We start from the raw sequence: 23,324 nt of genomic DNA on the forward strand, positions 1-23,324 counted from the left end.
CAGGTTCTAGTCCCATCTCTGACAGCTCCATTGAAAACAAGTTCATTAACAGGCAGTTGTATTGAATGCCATACACACAGGAATATTTCCCATTGCCAACCGATGACATCAGTACATTTCTGGAGCCAAGATAAACGCAGTATCGTTCATGTGACTGGTTTTTTGAGAACTGTTCAGGGGATCGCTTCGGGGACTCCTCTATCTTCTTCTTACCTCCCTTCCCCACTGATCTTTCACTCTGCACTGAAAACCCTGGGGTGAGTGACAGTGAAGGCTAACACAGGAGAGGCAGCTTAAAAGAAATTTAATCCAATCCAGTTGGAGAGGCATGCGTCTCACTGCAGCCATGAAATTCAATTTTGAGCTCAGCATGTGCTGATGCAGTAATGAAATGAAGATGACACTGCAAAGGGCCGGTGAGTCTAATGACGGTTTTTGTGGGGCTTTTGGAGGGGCTATTATTTTGTGCATTCCCTCCCTACGAACCAGAACCACCCAGCAGGCCTAGAGAAATGAACTGCTTTGTCATTCTTCTCTCCCTTCCCCCACATCTGCCAGCCTCTGTCCCTCTTGGTATAAATAGCTTCTCACATAAAAAGAGCAAACTGTCAATAGCCTGAAAGTGAATGGTAAAGCTGGGTGCCTGGCACTGTGGCCCCAACCCAGTGGTGAGCCACAGCTCTAGAATTCACGGTTCTGCAATAACAGGGACCAGAGCATCTTCTGGGTTTACAGGCCAAGGAGAGGGGTGAAGCAGCAGCACCAGAGAAGGATTGTTAAAAGCATCTTCAATTCTCCTTTGACAAACAGTTTTGTATTCAGGCCATATTCAAGGAACATCAGTGAGGGGCAAGATCCTGGGATGGGAGGGGATAACTTCTGGGGCTCATCCTCTGTTATTACCCACAGGCAAATCTGCTTCAGCATCTTGAAGACAAAAAGTGACAGTGGTGATGACAGCAACTACTATTTGATGAGGAACCTGTTATGTGTCAGCATCTCCTAGGCTCTTTAGAGAGTAATTCATTTAGTCTTCACAGCATAAGCCTCTTTTTTTTTTGGTGAGGGGAACTGGCCATGAGCTAACATCTGTTGCCAATCTTTCTCTTTTTGCTCAGGAAGATTGGCCCTGGGCTAACATCTGTGCCCGTCTTCCTCTGTTTCTTATACGGGATGCCACCACAGCATGGGTTGATAAACAGTGCACAGCGCTGTGCCCGGGATCTGAACCTGCGAACCCCGGGCCGCCGAAGCAGTGCGCGCAAACTTAACCAGTACACCACCAGGCTGGCCCTAGCATAAGCCTCTTAATTTTACAGACAAGACAACTGAAGCTCAGGGCACCCAAGGTTACATAGCTAATAAGTGGTAGAGCCAAGATTTGGCTCCACATATTTCCAACATGGTGGTTTTTCTGTTACCCTACAGCAGTGGTTTTCAAACTTTGGCATACATCAGAAACACCTGAAGGCCCTGTTGAAACAGATTGCTGGACCCCACCACCAGAGTTCTGGTTCAGTAAGCCTAGGGCCGAGCCTGAGAATCTGTATTTTTTAATAAGTTCCCAGGTGCTACTAATGCTGCTGGTATCCGAACCATACTTTGAAAACCATTGGACGAGGCTAACTAAATCTGGGTAATCTAACCACTACTCCAAGTAACAACTCAGCTCAAATGTCACCTCCTCAGAGAGGCTTTCCTAGGCCATTCCATCTAAAGTAGATTCTCTAAATCAGGGAGGAGCAAACTATAGTTTGTGGGTCGAATCAGGCCCGCTGCCTGTTTTTGTAAATAAAGTTTTATTGTCACATGGGCCGTGGCCATTCATTTACGTATGGTCAATGACTGCTTTTGCACTACAACATCAAAGTTGGGTATCTGCGACAGAGACTGTACGTCTCACAAAGCCTAAAATATTTACTATCTGGCTCTCTACAAAAAAAGTTTGCTAACACTGGTTCTAAATCACATCACCCTTTTTAATTGCTTTCCCAGCACACATCACTCTCTGAAAGTGTCTCTTTCGTTCAGTTATTAATTTGTATCCTCCACTAGGCTGCCAGCTCCATAAGGGCAGGGATACTTGTTTTCTTGTTCACAGCTGTCCCGCAGTGCCTGGAAAAGTGCCTGGCATACAGGTGGCACTCCATAAACATGTGCTGAATGAACGAATATCACTGTTGAGTGCCCAGGTACGTGACACTGTACCAGGAACATGAGGGCCGCTGGAGGAAGTAGAGGAAATGTGGTTCTCACCATGGGGCTCTCAGCCAGGGTGAGAGAGTGACAAGAGCCAGAGATAAACAGCGATTGTCGACAGGGAAAACAAGCTTTTGAAGGTAGGGCCATACTGCTTCCTGCAGTGATGGGGAAACTGGGGGTGGGAAAAAGAAGAATTCTTTAGTCACCAGAGTCAACCTGAGATTAGGAGAAATTTCCCTCCCTTAAGAATGAAAGAGCCTTGTGTGACAAATTGCTGCTCCCTCTTATGACACACACCAAGTCAGCTTCCTTGGATCTGATATCCTGGGTGATCACCGTGGAGGAGGAAGTGCCCAAACGGGCACTGGAGTGGGACAGACAGACAGTGTGAATCCTGGCTCTGCCCCTTCCTAGCTGTGGCATCCTGGTCAAGTTTCTGATCCTCTCTGAGCTGCAAGGTATTCATTGAAAAAGTGAGGGATTTTGTACAAGCATTAAATGCAATTGTTCATTCATGTATCTGTTTACTGAATGAGTAATAACTAACATACATTATTTTAGGCACCGAGCACTAAGTGGTGAACAAGACCATGTATGTCTCCCTCCAATAGGCTCACAATTGAGAAGGTAGGGTACATGACAAAAGAGGTAAACGTAAACACAGAGCATCCACTTCCACTCGGCATATGAAAGGTTCCTTGTTACCTCTCTAGTCACCTCTGAATGGGGGATCTCTGTTGCCTTATCTCCACGTGCAGGCAGAACCATCCAGGTGAGTGATGGGGTTCCTTCCACTTCCCAGGGGCAAGCACAGCAGTGGGACCTCCCAGCCGTCGGGTCCATGGATGCTTTGGCAAGAGTTGGACACTACACGGGCTCCATTCACTTCTCCCCAAACCGTTCAACAACACCCTCCCCAAATTCTTTATGCAAATACAAAGTTGGTACTGATTTCATTTCACTTCTGAGCTTCACACCAATGAACACTTTAACTTCTGCAACAAACCAGATCTTTGCACGGCAGGCTCTTCCCATTATTCAGTCCCAGCTCAAATACCACCACCCCAGAAAGGCTGTCCCTGGCCAATGAATCTAAATTAGCAGATCCCTCCAACACTCCGGCCCACATCCATCATCACAGAAGGTGTTGGATGTTCTTCACAGTATAAATTAAAAGAGACATAACTTTAAAGCACCTAGGATAATGCCTGCCACATGTAAGAGTTCACTCAATGTTTATATTCCTATTATTAACATCATTGTTCTTTTTTTATCACAATCTTGAATTATGTTAACGACTTGTTTTCTAATGAATATCTCCAACACCTCCCCTTACAGCTACAATGTAGCAGACACCTTAATTATCTTGTTTATTGTTTTATCCCCAGTGCTTAGAACAGTGCCTGACACATAGTAGGTACACACTTGATATCTGTTGAATAAGCAAATGAATGAATGAAAAAAGCCCAATCGTTTTTTCTTTTTCACAAAATTCTCCAGCACACTGATTCCTCCTTTCACTCTCACTAGGAGGGGAATACAATCCAGTGGCACACTGCCAAGAAGCCCACCCTTAGAGATGGGTGCTAAAGAGGCTCTGAGGGGCAAAGTGAGAGAGGCCAGAGCAAGAAGCCACGCCTCCTGCTGACCTGCTGACCCCCAAAGGGAGGTGTGCCGGATATTCTTCTTTGTGGCAAGGCTCTCTTTCACTCTGGGCGGCCTACAGACAATGCCCCAGGGACTCACCCTTCCCAGGCCTGGGGACTGTGACGTTGCAAGAGACCTCAGGCACCGAGGAAGATGGGTGGCAGAGCTCATTTCTTCAGCAGACAGCCTCGAAGCCTGCTTGGGGCACTGGAGAATTCAGAGTCAGGTGACTCTCTCTGGGCCCTTGTCCAAACTGCTCTGGCTTAGTGGAGTCAGAACTTCATGACAAAGAAGTTCCACCTTTACAAGAATCCCACAGCAGAGAACCTGGGCAACGGAGAGGCGCCCGTATCGGCAGAATTCACAACGATTTTATTAAAAGCCTTTGAGAAGGCTGAGAAGGAACCCAGGATTCCTGTTAACCCCCTCCCCCACCCCACCTATCCTTTCTCTGTCCTGGATGGCCAGACATTCCTTCCCGCCCTCTTCCTGCCCATACAGGGCAACAGCAATCAGTGTTACTTACTAGGCTTTACAAGAAGGGCCATAAGGAAACAACCATTTTATTGAGCAACCTCTGTCTGCAGACACTGCACTAGGAGCTTTCTACACACTCCCTCATTCGGGGCCCAGATCAGCCCTGTGGTCTACAGGGCTAAGAGAATTAGCTCCGGGGTCCGGTTATCTGAGACTGAATCTGTCTCTGCTGCTCAGCTGTGTGACCCTGGGCAAGTTGTTTAACTTCTCCGAGCCTTGCTTACTCACCTTTAAAATGGAGACAGGAATAATAACTATCAAATAAGGTCGTTATGAGAAATAAAGATGATAATACATGCCAAGTTAAAAAGGGTGGTGGGCACATAACAAGCATTTGATGAAAGTTGAACAATTTTCTCTATCTTCATCATCACCATTAAGAGGAAACTGAGGCTCTTGGAAGTTGAACAACTTTCCTGAGGTCTGAAAGGGATGGAACAGCAGCCAGACTTGCCTGACTCCAGAAGCGAGGCTCTTCCCACTGGGCCATGCTGCTTCCTCCTCACCCCCTCACCCTCACTCCCAACGGGCTCCCCAAATTTGGATTGAGACACAAATGTTTTCCCGGTTTGGAAATAAGAAGGCTTCTGCCAGACCCTTGGCACCTCCCATCCTGTTCCAGACCCCAAGTCTTAGAGCCAGCAGCACTGTTGTAGGTTTGTATTGGAACACAGGGCTTCCCAACATGCCACCCATCCCCTGCCCTTGTGCAGCCCAAGAAAACTCTGAAACAGTTGCGATGGTTAGGGGAATCTGCTTAGGATACATACCTTTAGGAGAAGCAGAGGGAGCAGGAATAATCGATACAGAATAATCCTTCATGTAAAAAAACATTTAAGACTTTTATCTTTTCAGTGTGATGCAACCCTGAACATTTCTGCTTCTGCAGAGCATCCTGGTCACCTGCCTGTCTCTCAGATATTTATTGAGTGCCTGCCATGTGTCAGGCACTGTACTAGGTGCTGGGGGGTTCCTAAAGCACAAAGCAGACAAGATCCCTGCCCTCCTGCATCTTAAAGCAAAGTGGGGAGCCAAATATTAAACAAATAATTATACCAATAAATATCGAATTATAGGATTGATAAGCGCTAATAAGGAAAATTATGGGGATTGCTATAAGGCAATGAAGGCATGAAACTGGGGACCTAATCTCGTATTGGGAGTGGGAGGTGGCCAGAGAAGCTCCTTGAGGAAATGCATTTAATCTGACACCTGATAGATGAGTAATAGTCACTAAATTAAAAGCCAAATAAAGAATTTTATGTATCCCCCAACAGAGATATTTTAGGGTTTCACAGGGCTCAAAACCAACTAATTCACCCCCACCTCTAGGTAGTATTGGATGGTCTATTTTGCCACATATGGAAGAATACTTTGAAAGCCAAAAATTGGGCAATTACTCCTGGTATCTACTCTTCATCCTTCCTGTGATAGTTTGAAGTGAAAGTTGAGAGTTCTGAACGAATAACCTAATCGCCACTCTTTATGTGCATAAATACAGTCAAGGTAAAGGTAAAATTACTAACGTTTGGAGACCAGAGATTTGGGAACATTCACATTTGAGAACCCTCCATGGACACTTGGGGTATCCGCAACATCGATGAAAAGGACATTTATTCAGGAGAAGCAACGTGATGGTCTCATCAGATTTTCATGGAGCAGTGAGTAGAAGAACTAATAGAAAACCCATATCTACAGGTACCCAGTGCAGGCTATCCACCCAGAGGATGCAACAGTTACAATTTTTCTGGAGGGCAATTTGGCACAACGAATCAGAAGCCTTAAGGAGGTTTACAAGTGACCACTCCACCTCTAGGAATCGTTCTTAAGAAGAGGAGCAGGTTAAGTGTACAGGATGGTTGGATGCTGCCACCTTATTTAACATAGAGGAGAGCTGCCAACAACATGCATGTTCAAAACTACACCTTCAGCTCATGCTGATACTCTTGGCATTTGGGAGAGGTCAGTTCTCCTTTGTACAGGATCGTCTGGTACGTCTCAGGATATTTAGCATCCCAAGCCCCTGCCTATTAACTGCTAGCCGAGTCCCTCAGTCATTTTGACAATAACTTCCCCCTCCCAACCATACATTTCTAAATGCCCCCTAGTGGTGGGTGGTACCACACCAGGTTAGAACTACCACTGGAGAAGTATATACCCATTTCAAAGCGAAAAAAAAGTCAGGATAAGTGGAAAGCATCATCACATTTTTGTCCAAAAGAAAACAGAAATGACTCCTATACATAGATACTTGCTACATGCATGCAAAAAAGGGTGGAAAACAATTTTCCTTGATTGGTGGAATTATGAGTGATTTTCATCTGCTTTCTTAGATGTCTCATATTTTCTTTTCTTTTTTTCTCAATGAGTCATTCTTCCCTACAGAAAAGGAAAAAGTGACTTCTGTTTTGGAGAACAAAAGGTGACCCACCTGCCGCCTGCTCCTCACGCCACTCCAGTTCGTGTTTTGACAGGATCTGCCTCAGAGAGCACTGGCCTCTGCTCAGGCAGCATGGGATCACCACTTTTCACCCTGCCAAACACTTGACCACATTACAAGGCAGCAGCTCTCACACTGGAGCTAGCACATGGTAGGTGCTCAAATAAATGTTTGCTGAATTGAGTCATCCTTTTTGGTCTTGATTGGGCCAGAATTTTGCTGACAGATCCTCCAGGTTTTAACATCACTTTCACTCAGTGATTCTTAAGTGGGGTGCCCAACCCACCCCCCAGGGACATTGGGCAATGTCTGGAGACATGTTTGGTTATCCCAATGTAGAAGGGGGGTATGCTATTGGCCCCAAGTGGGTAGAGGACAGGGATGCTGCTAATCATCCTATACTGCACAGCGCCAACAGCAAAGAATTATCCATCCCAAAATGTCAACAGTGCTGAGGTAGAGAAACCCTGCTCACCATTTGCCTTTCTTATAGCTTATTAAGTATTTTTCAAATTCTTCCTGAAGTATTATCTACTGTAAATTTATCACCATAGGATCTCTAGGAGGCAGGGCACATACTGTTAACTGTTTGAATCTGAAGAGACAGTGGAGCCTTATAGATGACTTCAGACAGTCAGTCAGGGCAGACTCCAGTTCTCTGTTCTGCCACCGCAGGGCTCTCTGGATGACATTAAACACCTTATTTGGAGGGAGCAGAGGCAAAGGATCTGAGCAACCTCTCTGATTATTTTTCAGTCCAGTCATTAAAAATCACAACATAAATGCCTTTCCTTTCTGGCATCATCTGTTATATTTATCATTTTTCAAATTATTTTAAGAAGGTTGGGTTTTACAGCTAGTAAATTTTTATGAAATTAAATGCCCATATTCAAGAACCCCTCCCTAAATGGGAGATGACTTTCCCTTGCATTATATTTAATTGAAGGCATTTCTCAGAAGGAATAGAATCATAAAGAGTGTCACCTGAAGGCACATTACCAACACCACAATCAGGGAGCAAAACGAAAGGTTTCCAACAAAAATGAAAGCACATCACTCTCAACCCTAACTAGTCTTCAGTATTTTGCCTCCAGCACAAAGCATTTTAATGTTCACTATAATTTCTCTGGATAGAAAAATGGTTTTGCTCAAATCAGAGACAACTAACACGATATTAAACATCAGAATTTTTATTAGTGAAAAGCATTTAGGGTCTCAAATTTTTCTCATCTTAGAACACACTAGATAGCTTTTAAAAAATCTTTAAATCTATAAACAGTTCAAGTAATAGACTTCAAGAGATCTCATAGTTTAAAAATTTGAAGCCCATTTCTTTCATGCAACATGATCCCTTCAAACACCTTTAATACAGATCATATTTTATTAGGCAAATATAGAGCCCTGCAAATAGCTTGAAGAGATAGTCTCTCTCTGGAGGACAATTTCCCATTCTAATCATCTGTGTCATATAGATTTGAGTAAGTGTAGGGAATAGAGAAAAACATTCAAAGAACAATACAATTATAAGAGACAGGAATATCCTTTCATCTGACATAATTCAAACCACTTGTTTAATAGCATTAATCATTTTTCCTTCAAAATAAATCAAAGAAAATTGTTTTACGTTTCCCAAAGACGTTCATTTTGGATGAGTCAAGGGGCCTCCAAAAATAACATAAGCACTCATTTTTGCAGTTGGTGAATTTAACCACGGCCCTAGCTTCTGCAACTGTCTGCTCTCTTGGGCCAATAGAAAATTTTCTCTGAATCTGAACATCATAGAATGATGTTTAATGGTCTTAGAGAAGAATCTACCTAAGCAGGAAACTGAAAATAGCTTAACTTTGAAATTTCAAGGTCCAATTTAGCAGGAAGCAATGTGAACAAAAGAAAGACGGGTCTCTTAGAAGCTGCTGGAAATGAGGTTAGCAAGAAAATGAAACAAGCTCACAGATGTATCTAGGTGTAAAAACTCATTGCTCAAGTACCGGCAGTAAAAAGGTGATGTCAAACAAAGATATTCAGTCACCTACCACCTCATTTGAGTTTCCAAATTCAATCAAATACTCTTATTCTTCTTAAACTTATTTTTTTAATAGTATAATCTTTACTGAAACAGAAGAAAATAAAGATATAACCTTAACTTACAAACTGAGAAGAAACAATCTTATTTCTTCCTGCTACTAACCCAACACAAGACTCCCTTCCATTCTCATGGAGGTTATTTTCCGTGAATGTTTCCATTCTAAGATATTTTCTCAGCAGTAAGAATTAGAATAGAGATCACAAAAGTGAAGTGCCTGGAGGGCTTAGGAAGGTACCACAAAAAGATGAAGTGGGCTTAGTGCAGACCAGCTCACTTAGAGAGATCAACTCTGTCTAAAATGAATGGCCAGCACTCAACTCAAGGGCCAGTACACCCATCCTGGCAGAAATGAGATTCCGGATCCTCAAATTTTCAAGATATGAATATGAACTTTTAAATAAAAATTCCTAGTTTTTAAGTATTAGTAACTAATTCAAAATTTTAAACAATACTTTGCTGCCTGAACAAATCCTGCCCATGTGTTCGATTTCATCTGCCAGTCTGCCACCTCAATGTTGGAAGAAGAAAAAGGAGAAATGGCTAATCAAAGAAATGTTAATAGGGTCCCACCCTTAAGTTATTGGTGAATTCTTAGACCTTCCTTAATCATAAAAAACTTTTTCTAAAAGCATTATCATACCCAAAGTTCCTGACTTAAAATTTCAGGGCTTTTAAGCTTCAAAACATTCTGTCAGACATACAGAAGATTTTCAGAGAAAGAAATTTTCTGTCAGAGGAAGGGAATAGTGGTCAACCACTTAAGATTCTGATAAACTTGTCTCTCAAAGACGTACAGGGCAGATCATGAAAATGTCCAGCTTACAGAAGGGGCTCCTAAACTAACAGGAGGCTAGTGGAAGAGAAAACTTCACGTACCAAGAAATGCAAAGCAGAGGCTATATATCATTGAGAAAAATGCAGTGAAACAGAAAGAAACCAAGTTCATCTAATCGAGCCATCAATATTTACAGCCTCTGGGTAGTGCCAAAATATTTCAGGAAATGCCAATGTCTTTCTTTGTAAAGCAAGGCCAAACAATATTTAAACACAGCATATATCACTGGAAGAATAAGGCAAATCCATATTTCCTCACTCTGCTTTACAAAGAATCTTAACATTAAGATTCATGGCCCATGTAGAACTCCCCTCCCCACTCCAAAAATGAAGTTTCCCTATCTAATGTTTCAAAGCCAACATTTCTGAGATGTTTCTAGACAATCTTCTGTTGACGGTGAATAATGGCAATATAGAATGAATTAACAATGGCCCATGATGCAAGGCTCAGTTTCATTTCTCTTCCTCATTTCCCATTGGGGCCTGACATCTTCAACCCACATAGCCCCAGCTACTCCTCTGAATCAGCAAAGTCAACTCTTCCTTCTGAACTGGAATGAGGAAGGATGAGCAAGACAAAGGTAAAAGCCAAAACCACAATCGCCCTCATGTCAAGAACGGTACCTGTTCAGGCTTCAGCCCCGGCGGGACCCAGGCATACTCCTCCAAGGCGCAGCCTGAGTCGTCGTCCGAGGTCGAGTTCCTCTGGAAGTCAAACATGAGTTTGCTGACAGTCTTCTCCATCTCCAGGGGCATCACTGTCACCATGTGCTCCTCCTGAGGGCACTTGCAGTGCAGGCAGATCTTCCTGCAAGCAGCAAAGGTCGTAGGTGAGAAGGAAGGCAAAAGAAACCATTTTTTCACTTGGCCTGCCAGTCACCAGCCTTTGGATCCCAAACCATAAACACATTCCTTGGCAACTGGCTTTTGGCATGAGCTTCTAAAGGAGCGTTCCACAGCACGCCTGTCTTTGTAGAAGGTGTGGCACGCGCATGTGGAAACATCGTGAAAGGTCAGAGGCCCTCAGGCAAGCTAAGGATGTTTAAGTTTAAACATGGATCCCAAGCTTTTCTTCTAAATCAATACACCAAGAGAAATGTCAAAATGTCTTTTATTTTACTAGGTATAACACTGGATATGGACCACGACCACAATTTCCTTGACTGTAACAGTAATTAAATAGACATAATACATATGCTGACCAGAAATATTACCAGTAGATTTAACAAATACTGACAATATACCATTTTTATAAAAGGTTCCTAGACCTTTGAAAACGGAAGTGGTTTTAAAAAGAACTGTGGGTGAGATTTTCTTTAAGAAGAACAAAAATATTTTTCCCCCACTAAACAAATCTGGCCCTAAGATCTCATGGGAAAGACATTTTCACCTCCACTAAAGATCTTGGAAGTTTGAAATTCTAATTAGAAACCCAAAATTTCCCTACGCTGGTAGTTTTTTTTTTATACATAAGAGGATTATGCATGTGAATTATTTCAAAAGGCAGCAGCCAAAGATAAAAATCTCTCCCCAAAATTGAACATTTCTCTTTTAAGGTTACCATCTGTTCCCTTTTCCATGGCTACAAAAATGATGAAGCACTAAAATTGTTGATGTCAGCAACACAAAAGCATTTCTAGCTTCCACCAATAAAATAAAACGAGAAGAAAAAAATGGGGGAGGAAAATTTTAAGAAAATAAACTGTTCTACATGTACTCTGATCTTTATGATTAGTTTCAGTAGTACCTTATAAAGGCCATGAAGACAGCCCAGAATCCTAATCCCCATATGTGCTGGAATTTTTTGATAACAGCTCTAAGACATAATTCACATACCATAAAATTCACCATTTTAAATTGTACAATTCACTAGGTTTTGGTGTATCCACAGAATTGTAAAACCATCACAACAATCTAATTTCGGAACATTTTCATCCCCCCGGAAGAAATCCCAGGTGCATTAGCAGTAACTTCCCACATTCCCCTCCCCCAACGCCCTGACAAACACTAATCTGTTTTCTGTCGCTATGGTTTTGCCTATTTTGGAAATTTCATATAAATGGAATCATACTATATGTAGTCTTTTGAAACGCTTCTTTCACACAGCATGATGTTTTCAAGGTAAATCCATGCTACAGCATATGTCAATCCTTCATTTCCTTTTATCGCATTATAATATTCCATTGTATGGATACACTTCATTTTGTTTATCCATTCATCAGTGGGTGGACATTTGGATTGTTTTCACTTTTTAGCTTTTGTGAATAATGCTGCTCTGAATATTTATGTAAAGTTTTTTGGATGGACATATGTTTTCAATTCTCTTGGGTATATACCTAGAATGGAATTTCTGGGTCCGATGGTAACTTTATATTTGATATTTTGAGGAACTGTCAAACTGTTTTCCAAAATATCTACAATATTTTACAATCTCATCATCAATGAACAAGTGTTTCATTTTCTCCACATCCTTGCCACTTGTTTTTATCTTTCTTTTTGATTGTTGCCATTCTAGTGGGTGTGAAGTGGTATCTTACTGTGATTTTGATTTGCACTTTCTTAATGGCTAATGATGTTGAGAATCTTTTTATGTGCTTATTATATATCTTCTTTGGAGAAACATCTTTTCAAATCTTTAGTCCATTTTTTAATTATTTGTCTTTTTATTGTTGAATTGAAAGCATTCTTTACATATTTTCTGGCTATAAGTCTTTATCAGATATATGACATAAAAATTTTCTCCCATTCTGTGGGTTGTCTTCACAATCTTGATGATGTCTTTTGAAACACAAAAGTTTTTTATTTCAATGAAGTTCAATTTATTTTTTTTCTGTTGTTGCTTGTGCTTTTGGTATCATATCTAAGAAAGTATTGCCTGACCCAAGGTCATAAAGATTTACCCACATTTTCCTCTAAGAATCTATGGTTTTACCTCTTACATTTGGGTCTATGATCCATTTTGAGTTAATTTTTGTATATGGTGTGAGGTAGGAGTCCACTTCATTCTCATGTGGCCACCTAATTACCCCAGCACCATTTGTTGAAAAGTCTATTCTTTCACTATTGAATTGTCTTGGCACCCTTGTCAAAAATCAATTGATCATAAAGGTAAGGATTTATTCTGGACTCTCCATTCTATTCCATTGGTCTGTATGTCTATCCTTATGCCAGTACCACACTGTGGTTTTATAGTAAGTTTTGAAATCGTGAAGTGTGAGTCTTCCAACTTTGTTTTTCTTTTAAAAAATTGTTTTGGCTCTACTGAGTCCTTGGCATTTGCATCATAACTATGAATGTCAGGATTACCTTGCCAATTTCTGCAAAAAAATCCAGCTGGGATTTTGACAGGGATTGCACTGAGTCTGCAGAACAATTTGCAAAGTGTTGCTATCTTAACAATATTAAGTCTTCCAATCGGTGAACAAAAGATGTCATTTCATTTATTTCAGTCTACTTTAATTTCTTTCAATGACAGTTTGTGGTTTTCAGGTACAAGTTTTGCACATCTTTTGTCAAGTTTATTCCTAAGTATTTTATTCTTTTTGACAGTATTGTAAGTGGGATTATTTGCTTAATTTCATTTTCAGATTGTTAGTGTATAAAAACACAAATGATTTTTGTGCATTGATTTTGTATAATAGAAACTTGCTGAACTTAATTTATTAGTTCTAACAGTGTGTGTGTGTATTCATGAGGATTTCCTATACATAAGATCATGTCATCTGTGAATAGAAATAGTTTTATTCCTTCCTTATCAATATGATGTCTTTTATTTCCTTGCCTTGCCTTATTGCCCTGGCTAGGATTTCCAGTATGATAGTGAATAGAAGTGACAAGTGTGGACATCCTTATCTTGTTCCTGATCTTAAAGGAAAGCATCTAATCTTTCACCATCAAGTATTATTTAGCTGTGGGTTTTTTGTAGATGCCCTTTATTAAGCTGAAGAACTTTCCTTCTATGCTAGTTTGTTGAGTGTTTTTATCACAAAAGGGTGTTGGACCTCGTCAAATGTTTTGTTTTTTTTTTTTGCATCTATTGAAACGATCAGTTGGTTTTTGTCCCTGTTCTGTTAATGTCTTGTGCCTGAATTTTGACACCAAAATGCACTTGAAGAAACAAAATCAATTTAGTCCAGCCAAGCTAGGCTTTTCAGATTCTCCCACTTCCTGCTTTCCATCAGACTGAAAATATACACAGACAGAATGCACACTTGGATCTGGTTTGCATCTCCAAACTCAAAGAAGTTTCATCCAAACTCTGGCTGTTGCTTTTAAAAATAGAGCTCATTTTAACAGTAACTCTTTAATTAATCAGCTACTGTAAAGAAGTCAGGGGTGTTGGGAAGCGGTTAGATTTTTTTCCCTCCAGAATTTTTTATGCCAGGTTATGACTTAAGGAAAAAAAGTTTCAGTGTGTTTAAGCAAGTTTAGGAAGCTCTTCAGTGACTAATGGTTTTTGCTAGAAAGTCATACTTTAAAAAAAAAATGTAGACACATTTTTACCAAATTCAGTCTCCAGAATATTCATCAGTGCAACTCATTTATTCACCAATGCAGGGAAGAGCACAATATTTAATGCTGGATGGACATAATCTAATGAACTGAAGCTCCAGAAGAAGGGAAAAGACAAGAAGAAAGCAAAACACAGAATTACAGACCAGATCCAGAAGGAGCCTCACTGAGTAAAACCAAGAACAGAAGAGAGAAAGGAGAAAGGGCTAAGGGCCCTATTAGTCATTTGATAAACGACCATCAAACACCTGCCATGGCCAGGCACTGTTCTAGGCACTCGGGAGACCTAATCAAAACAAAGACCCTTGCCCTCATGGAACCTATATTCTCAGAGCGGGAGAAACATGCAATAAGCAATAAACACAAAAAAACACTCAATCATAAAGTACATTACAGGCCTATTAAAGGAAAACAAGAAAGGCGAGGCAGGATTGGGGTGGGGGCATACAGGAGCAGAATGCACAACATTTGACTTTCTGAGACGTCACACACACAAGCCCAGATTGGCACACGAGTCCTCCAAGAAAGAAAATATCATCTCCACTCTCCAGAGAAGAAAACCAGGCTCAGAGAGGTTAAGCAACATGTTCAAAGTAAACCCTAAATAGAGAGCAGAACAGAGATTCAAAGTAGGATCTCTCTGACCCCTGAACCCAAACAATTACCTGTGGAAGGCACACTTGATTCCGACCACAGAATACCCTTTTACTCCTGAACAACAAACACATACAGAAAAATCAAAAACAAAGGGGGGCAGGGAGGAAAGAAAAGAAAAATGGTAAATCAAAACCATGAGCACCTTATGTATTTTCCCTTCCCGCTGTCTGCCTTCCACTCCTCATTTATAATTAACAGGCACTCCGGTGGCCAAGCATTTTTATTTGCAAAGCATTTTCAACCTTTGAGTGCTTCTACGACAGCCTTTGGAAAGACTAATTTAATAACCTCTGTTTACAGATGGGGAAGCCAAGGCCCAGATGCTCCGAGAGGAGCAGAGGGTCAGAGGTAAAGCCAAGAGGATTTCTCTTGATCTCACGTCTCTGTCCCCCTCTTAGCAAAATGCACATACCAACACCCAACAGCTCTCTCTCTCCACACTGATTAAAGCTTTTCAGGAGTGCGTGGGGAAATATACGATTTGGCTTTAAAAAAAAAATAGACATTTATGAAAATAGAACTTGCTAGTAAAGCAGGATTTCATTTAAAAAAAAAAAAAATCCAGCCATATAAAGCATGCATTGGTTTCATTCTCAGAGTTGACATTCTACCTGCACATAATTGGGTTTGTGAATGACAAGTTTCCAAGGAATAAGGCATGATTCAGAGAGCAGAGATCCTGCATTCCCCTTCCTTCCCTCCCTGCACCCAGCAACAGCCCCTGTAACCCCCCACCCAGAAGTTGCAGCTATTAATTGATTTGCTTCCACATTCAGAAGCCACAATCTACTCTTCCATGGAATACACGATACCAGTAGGTGGAGGCTCTCTTTTCAACTCTCTCAAAGTACTCTGGTCACCCTCGCCAGTGACCACACTGTTTGGAGAATGACTAACAATTTATATCAATTAACTTACCTACCATGATGTGGAAGGATTCACTATAAACAGACTGGGTGTGTGGGGGAGGTCTCATCCTTGAGATGTTGACAGGTTATTTACAACGGAACTCTGAACCGTCATGTCTTGTTTTGTGTGAGAAGTGAAAGGATGAAGGCTAAAAGGGGATCTTCTTTTATAATGTGATTCTGACAAGTTCAAGTCACAAACTGCAGAATTCTCGATTTGGATGGGATTGTAAACATCATTTAGTCCTTTTTCAAAAACTTCTTTCTCGCTCTCTCCCATCCCCCTACCCTGCCGTTTTAAATGAGAGGAAAATATTTTTTGCAAAAGAACTCATATGTGGAAACAATATACAAAACAGAGCTGCCCGAGTTGATGTGAGAGGAGGCCTTGAGCCCAACTTCTTACATGCTCAACTTTCTTCCCAAACTCCAGGCATTTTCATGGTCCTAAGGCCCCAAGGCTTCCAAAGACACAAGTTTGGAAACCAGCATACTTCCCTGGATTCTTCAAGGTTACTTCTAGTACTTATCAAAATATAAAGTAGGTGCCCAATAATTTGATAGGTATGGAAAGATAAAAAAAAAAAAAGGGACTATTGATGGTTTTTAAAAGACAATTCCTAACCATGAAACTCTGCATATAAATAATGATTCTAGTCATGGAAAATTGTATATCTGGTTGCCAAGACATTACATGGAGATGTGTGGGGAGTACTGATGGACCCTAGTGATTCTGATTCGATGGGTCTGAGACAGGGCCCAGGACGTGCATTTCCACCAGCATCCCAGGTGATTCTGCTGCACACTTGGAGGACCCTCTTCCGTAGCTAGCCTCCTAGTTAGAAGGGAGCACCTGAGTCAGAATATGGTCTGAAAACTGATGTGGCTTCCACCAGCTTACTTGGTCTCAGCAACTCTGGACAATGTGTATTTTTAAGTCTGTTCCAGGGGATCTATGCCAACCTGTCCCAACCACTATGTCTTAAACTCTTACATCACTAAGCCCACCTGTCACTCAGCTGGGTACCCACTGGGGCCTATGTGTGCAAAGGTGCTGGTGAGAGGCAGGACTACACCAGCCACCAGAATGGTGTCTCTCATTGCCATCCCTGCCATCTGTCCTCCTGCCTCTACCTCCCCTGTGGTATGGCTTTTCTGTCCCAAGTCCATGGCCACATCAGGGTCAGGCCACTTTTATGCACAGAGTCAAGGGGCAGACTGCTTAAAGAGTCGCTCAGCCCCAACACAAACCAAGTGATTGATGAGGAATGCAGAATGCTGGACTCAACATGGAAACGCCTCAGGCAGCTGAAATCAGGTGTGGGAAAACACATTTTCGTTAAAGACAAAGGACTAAATAACCCAAAGGCCTCCACAGGTTTTTGCTAAATAACAGATGTGTCCTAGATATTTAAATTCTCCCATGACTCCAGCTCACTAAAGGCAAAATAATAACTCCTTGTATTCTTAATAAGAGAAAAAGAGGAAGGCTTTTTCTCCTCATTATAACTTAAAGTTACTGCTTCCTTATTCTTAAAAAGAAAAGCACAATACAATTAATATAGAAAAGAATCAGGAATTACAGATAAGCAAGAAGAAAAATATTTCCAAACGTTCAGAATCCCAGAGATAATCACTATTAAACAGAAACAGCTGCTGGTCCTCTTTTTCCCTCGTGTTAAGAAACTGGAGACCTGATTTCATCCTATGTGTTCCCTATCAGCTAGTACCAAGAGACAAGTCTCTGGCCTGGAATGACAAGACATGAGCCAGAGCCACCCACACATGCACACACAACAGTCTCGGCAAATAGACATGCATTATTCAATCCAGATAAGTGGGTTTGTTCTGATCTGGTGCCCTGTAGCAGGATCAGAGAATTTATTACGTAGCATGGAAGACGCTGGCAACGTGGGAATCACATATATATTTATGGGTATCACAGAGTTAAGTTAGGTCCCTCAGATAAAAAACATCTGAAAACCAGATTTCAACAGCTATCGACTATCAATTTTTCTGTGCAAGTGGGGAGAGATGGGGCAGGGATAATTTAAAACCACTAAATCTTGGCTCTGAAATGCATCTTTGTATATCAGTCATATTCTTTCAATGCTGCGATAACTTACGTCACTTCAAACTACCTAAAGGATCCGTCCTGGGCAGGATGGACTCAGGAGGAGCTGCACAGGAGACCACTTTCTCAGTCTGCTCTGCTGCCCCATTTCCTCGAGTTTCCAATGACAGAATCAACTTTTCACATGCATGCAAAGCACCAGCCTAAAATAAACCAAAAATTATTCTCAGTCTACTGCCCTTTGGGAATATCTTTCCCAGGTTTTAGAAGGTAAATAAGTGTTTGGAGTGAAGACAGATTTTACTGCACTAGAGGCTGCCCAGAAGTAAGCGAATAAAGTGACAGTGGGTGTTGTTAGCAAAAAAGGCATTACCCTGCTGTGCTTAAGGGAGCCAGTAAGAAATGGAAGTGGGGTCCACCTGCCCTAAGATATTGCTGAGATAATCCCACCGTGAATAAGTCAGAGTTGTCAAAACTGAGCTCCCACAAAGAACGCAAGCTGTTCCCCTCCAAAACTGCCTGGGTCACACGAGTATATGACCCACGCACAGGGCTTCAGCTCCCACCTTCTACATCCCTCACAAAACACAGGTGGAGGATCAGAATGTCAGAAAGGAAGGCAGGCAAGAAATATATTGGTGGAGGTTGGCCTGAAATGAAACGAGGATGTTCCAAGAGGCGAAAGTCTGCCCCCAAAGGATCAAGGACTCCACACGACAGGTCTGACCTCCAGGGCCCTGACTCCTGTCTCTCCACTTCAACATGCACTTTCCTGCCAGAGGACAGCAGGTAAGGGTGAACACCATAGCTATATTCCTACTATTAATGTAATTTCTTACATTTATGGAGGATTTATAATATTCATATTATTTTTTACATAGTTTATCTCATTTACCCATTCTCAGCAGTCCTGTCAAGTTGGCACTTTTATGCATTTCACAGATATAAAAATTAAGGCTATGAACTCATAAGTGAGTTGACTGAAGTTATACAGATTAGAACGTATATCGTCTGACTCCAGAACCAGTGCTCTTTCTACCACCTTGTAGAGTGGCCAAATCTTCCTTCCTTCTTTTCTTCCACGCATCTTTCCATCTTTCCCTGCATCTGTCCAATCATCCATCCATCCATCTCCATCCATCTATCCATCCATCCATCCATCCATCCATATCCATCCATCCAACCTACCAGCCAACAGTGATTGAACACTTACTGTTCGATCCAAGCAGACAACAGTGATTGAACACTTACTGTGTGTTAGGCACTGTACTAAGATGCTGGGCATATAGCAGTGATTAAGACAGACAATACCTCTAATCTCATGGAGCTTACAGTCAAGTGAGGCAGACAGACAACAGTCAGGTAAACAAATAAACGTGCCATTTGTAGATTGTGATAAATGTCATGACGGAAACAAACAGGGAGACGAGAAAGAGAGGGACTGACGATGGATCAGGACAGGCCGCCCCACTGAAGTGGCATTTGAGCTGTGACTAGAAGACTGAATAGGAGGCAGCTCTGAGAAAAACCAGGGAGACAGTTTTCCAGGCAGAGGGAAAGCAAGCACAAAGGCTTTGAAGTGGGGAAGAGTGTGGCATGAGTCATCTCAGGAGGTGGTGTGTGGCCTCCCCTCCCCCATCACTGTCTGCATTAATGACAGTGACCAAACTGGCTGAGCCACTGCCTGTCCCAAAGCCTAAGCACAGATGTGAAATTCAGGGGATGGTGCCATCTTAGTAGGCATAGGAAAGCTCCTCAGTTCTCCGTAATTCCCTTCTCCTTGAAATTCCTTTATCCCTCTGTCTTGATACCCAGACGTCAGCATATCCTGTTATTTGCAGCCTTACTGGCTCCACACCTCCCTCCCCCCAGCCACAATACATTGTTTTTCCCCTTTTCTGGCAAACACTCAGTCTGGATGAGGGACCCACGCATGAACCTTGACACTTGCTATGTCTGGAAGCAAGATTTCTATCTCTGTGAGAAAGGAAAAATGGTTTCCTAATACATACAGAAGCTAAACGGCAGAGACCATGACAGGGCCAGCTGGTTACAAGGCTGGTCTGTGCTGAGAGCCAAAACCATGCTGCCTGGCCCAGTCCGACTCCCTGCCCTCCGCCGGGCTCCAGTGGCTTTGGCCATCTGCACCAAGAGGAGCTTCTCTCTTCCAGGCATTGCCAAAGTTGGTACAGGATAATTTTCAGTGGCAGTTGTTTCCTCTCTAAATATGTCAATTCACATTTCAATGAAGAAATATATGCAGTGCCCTACTTTAGATTAATTACTCTCATAATTTTTGAGCATATTCCCTTTTAAAAATAAGCCTCCTGGATGACTTTTCATATTTTGAACATCTCTTACCATACTTTGATTTACGAGTATGATGATGTGTCAGTAATTGAGGGACAACGTCTTAGATTGGGTTTCCCCAGAATCAGATCCTCAGAAGGTATCTGAGCATAAAGAAGTTTGGGAAGTGATCCCAAAAAAGTCCTGATAGGGAACTGGAGAAGGGAAGCAGGGAAGGGAAGGATGCTGACATAAGGTGAGGCAATGACAAAGCTGCAGCTTTGGGCAACTGTGGACTCGTTTTAGTTGAGCAGCTATAGAAGAAGGTATAGAACATTCCTCAGAGATGTTCCACTGGAGAGTCAGCAGGCAGGGGTACTTACCCCCCAATTCCCAACAGTCATTGAGTGAGGACCACTCCTGGGGCCCTTCGGCCTACTCCACACGCAAGACAGGCAGGCTCAAGCAAAAAGTTGTAATTCCTACTGCAGCAGGAACCATGGGTCAGAGTAAACCAGAACGGTTAGTGCCGAGGGGGAAGAAGGGGAGGCCAGAAGCGCTTGCTGCAGGTAACTTCATTTATCAAACAACAATTCACTGAACATCTACTGTGTACCATGCATTCTGGTAGGTGTTGTGACGGATTAAAACAAAACAGTAAGGACTCCCCGTCTGACTGGGACACAAAGATACAGCCAGAAAGAGCTAGACCATAAATTTCAAAGTGCAGAGTACTTGGGAGATATTGAAGAGAATATCCTTGTTCTGAGGAGATAGATGCTGAACTATAATCAGGTAAAGGATGATGTTTACCATTTATTTTCAAATGGTTGAGCAAAAATAATAATACTATGTGTGCATGTGTGTGGAGAGAGAGAGAGAGAACAAGTAGCACGAATGTGGCAAAATGTTAATAGAGAAATCTAGAAGGGTGTATGGAAGTTCATTATGCTATTCTTGTAACTTATATGTAACATCGCAAGTTTTCAAAATAAAAAGTTTTAAAATAAACCAACAAGAAAGTAAACAGTCCTGTGACTTTGTTGTTAGATCAATTATTAATAGAAACCTACCATGTGCCAGGCACTATGCTACAGCGAGTTCCTGGTTAGTGAGAGGTCAGGGAGGGTTTCCTTGAGGAAGCTGGATCTGGAGGTTGCTAGGCAAAAAGAGATGAAGGAGTATTCCCGACAGGTGAATAAAAGCATGGAAGTGGGAGAGAACCAGGTGTCATCAAGATATTGAGAGGAGTCTAAGATGGTGACAAGATGGCAGCTGGAGAACTACACGTGCAATCCATGTGAAGGAGTTCTGACTTTATTGTGAACACGTTCACAGGCTGGGGAGGAATCTGCTTACCAAACACAAAACTATTTAATTTAGCATCGTGGTGAGTAGACACAGTGAGCCCTCAAAGGAGAAGAGCTTGGCCACTGACAGTGTCTCCATGGCAACACTACTACCTGCAGCACAGCATCCCTTCGAAAGGCTATGGGTATCTAGAGAAGCTCTCATTTCCTTAGCTGCCTGTCAGACCCACAGCCCTGCTAAGGATAAACCAAGGTAGACAGAACGGTTACTCCTTCTGGATAAATTACTCCACTTCATTTGTCCACATGCTGACCGTGATTTTACGGCATGTATGTTTTTGCTTCATTGGACGTTTAGCAGAGCACGTTCCAAGAGCACTTCCTTTCCAGATGAGTCCTTCAGGGGAATAGCTTCTGAGGAAACAACTGCAAACTGAATTCTAACACTCTTCACCTTCAATCTTCAAGGCAGGTTTGAAAGACTCCACAAAACACCTCTGTTTGCTTTTCTCTTTCATGCCATCTGCAGAAGTACTTGTTTAGTCTCTACCTCTTTTGAGGAAGAAGTTGGATAAACTTATGTAGACAAGATCTGAGGCATTAAATATTCCCTAAGTACTTAAAAGCAATATACAGGACAGTGGATGAAGGTCTTAGATTCTGGAGGCATAGTGACTTGAGTTCAAATGCTAACTCTGCCACTTCACTGAGTTGCTGTTAGGATGAAATAACTTAATAGATACAATGTGCTTGGTGTAGTGAAATCTGACTCTACGCCAGTATGCTAGGCCCTAAGCTATGTGTAGGGATAGAAAGGAAGGCAAACAAATCCATAAAAATAGTCATGGTTCCCGCTCTCTAGAAGTCAATCTAGACCCTACTAATGTATTCCATTTAGGATGGAAACAGATCAAGGGAAAACAGATTGGTGATGAACAAGTCATTTCTATTAAGTCTCTATTAAACACCTAGTGTATACTTAAAGGAGTGATGGATTGAGCAAGGTAATTCAATTACTGTCCTTACCAAAGGATTACTTATCCTTTACTATGCTTTTAATATTTCAAGGTCACACAAATGACCTTCTTTTCTTACCAAGATACAATAAGGTAGACAGGCTAGATATTAAATTAATGACCCCTGGGACTAATCAAGCACTTTAGAGCTTACCATACACTTTCAATTCAGGCAACTCTTTCAATCGCCAAAAATCTCTCCAAGGTTAGTCAGAAGAGCAAGAGCTACTACTGCCATTTTATAGATGAAGAAAGTGAGGCTCAGAGAAGCCAAGTGTTGTGGTTGCAATTACTAAGCATTGGAGTGTCTGGAACTCCAAATCCACCTTTTCTCCCCCAAGCCAAAGGAGGTAAAGTCAATTTGTTTCAATCTCTGGGGTATGATTTACCCAACTTTTCTTTTTAAGAAAACATTTTCTGAGTGTATGCTGGGCTCTGTGCTAAGCCCTTTCCATGTACTCCCCACGCTTTATTTTTTTGAGATATAATTGACATATAACACTATATTAGTTTCAGGTGTACAACATAATGATTCGATATTTGTATATACTGCAAAATGATCACAAGTCTAGTTAACATCCATCACCTCACCTAGTTACAACTTTTTTTCTTGTGATGAGAACTTTTAAGATCTACTCTTTAGCAACTTTCAAATATATAATACAGTATAATTAACTATAGTCACCACACTGTACATTACCTTCCCAGGACTTATTTATAACTGGAAGTTTGTACCTTTTGACCACCTCATGTATTCCTTTTTTAATCCTCAAAGCACAGTATGAAATGGAAATTATTATTATCATCCTCAT

General features: G+C 41.7%; 1 protein-coding gene across 2 annotated transcripts in view; it reads right to left on the minus strand.

Annotated features, from left to right (window-relative positions):
* PRICKLE2 (prickle planar cell polarity protein 2) overlaps positions 1–23,324 on the minus strand; it is a 309,591-nt gene that overhangs the window by 75,436 nt on the left and 210,831 nt on the right. For both annotated transcript variants that reach the window (XM_014793514.2, XM_014793520.2), the window contains one exon: positions 10,371–10,554. In XM_014793514.2, the coding sequence (XP_014649000.1) occupies positions 10,371–10,554 (184 nt within the window). The remainder of the gene's footprint in view (positions 1–10,370; positions 10,555–23,324) is intronic.

This window comes from Ceratotherium simum, chromosome 5, assembly GCF_057802395.1.
Source record: "Ceratotherium simum simum isolate JZ-2026a chromosome 5, ASM5780239v1, whole genome shotgun sequence".
Taxonomy (NCBI): domain Eukaryota; kingdom Metazoa; phylum Chordata; class Mammalia; order Perissodactyla; family Rhinocerotidae; genus Ceratotherium; species Ceratotherium simum.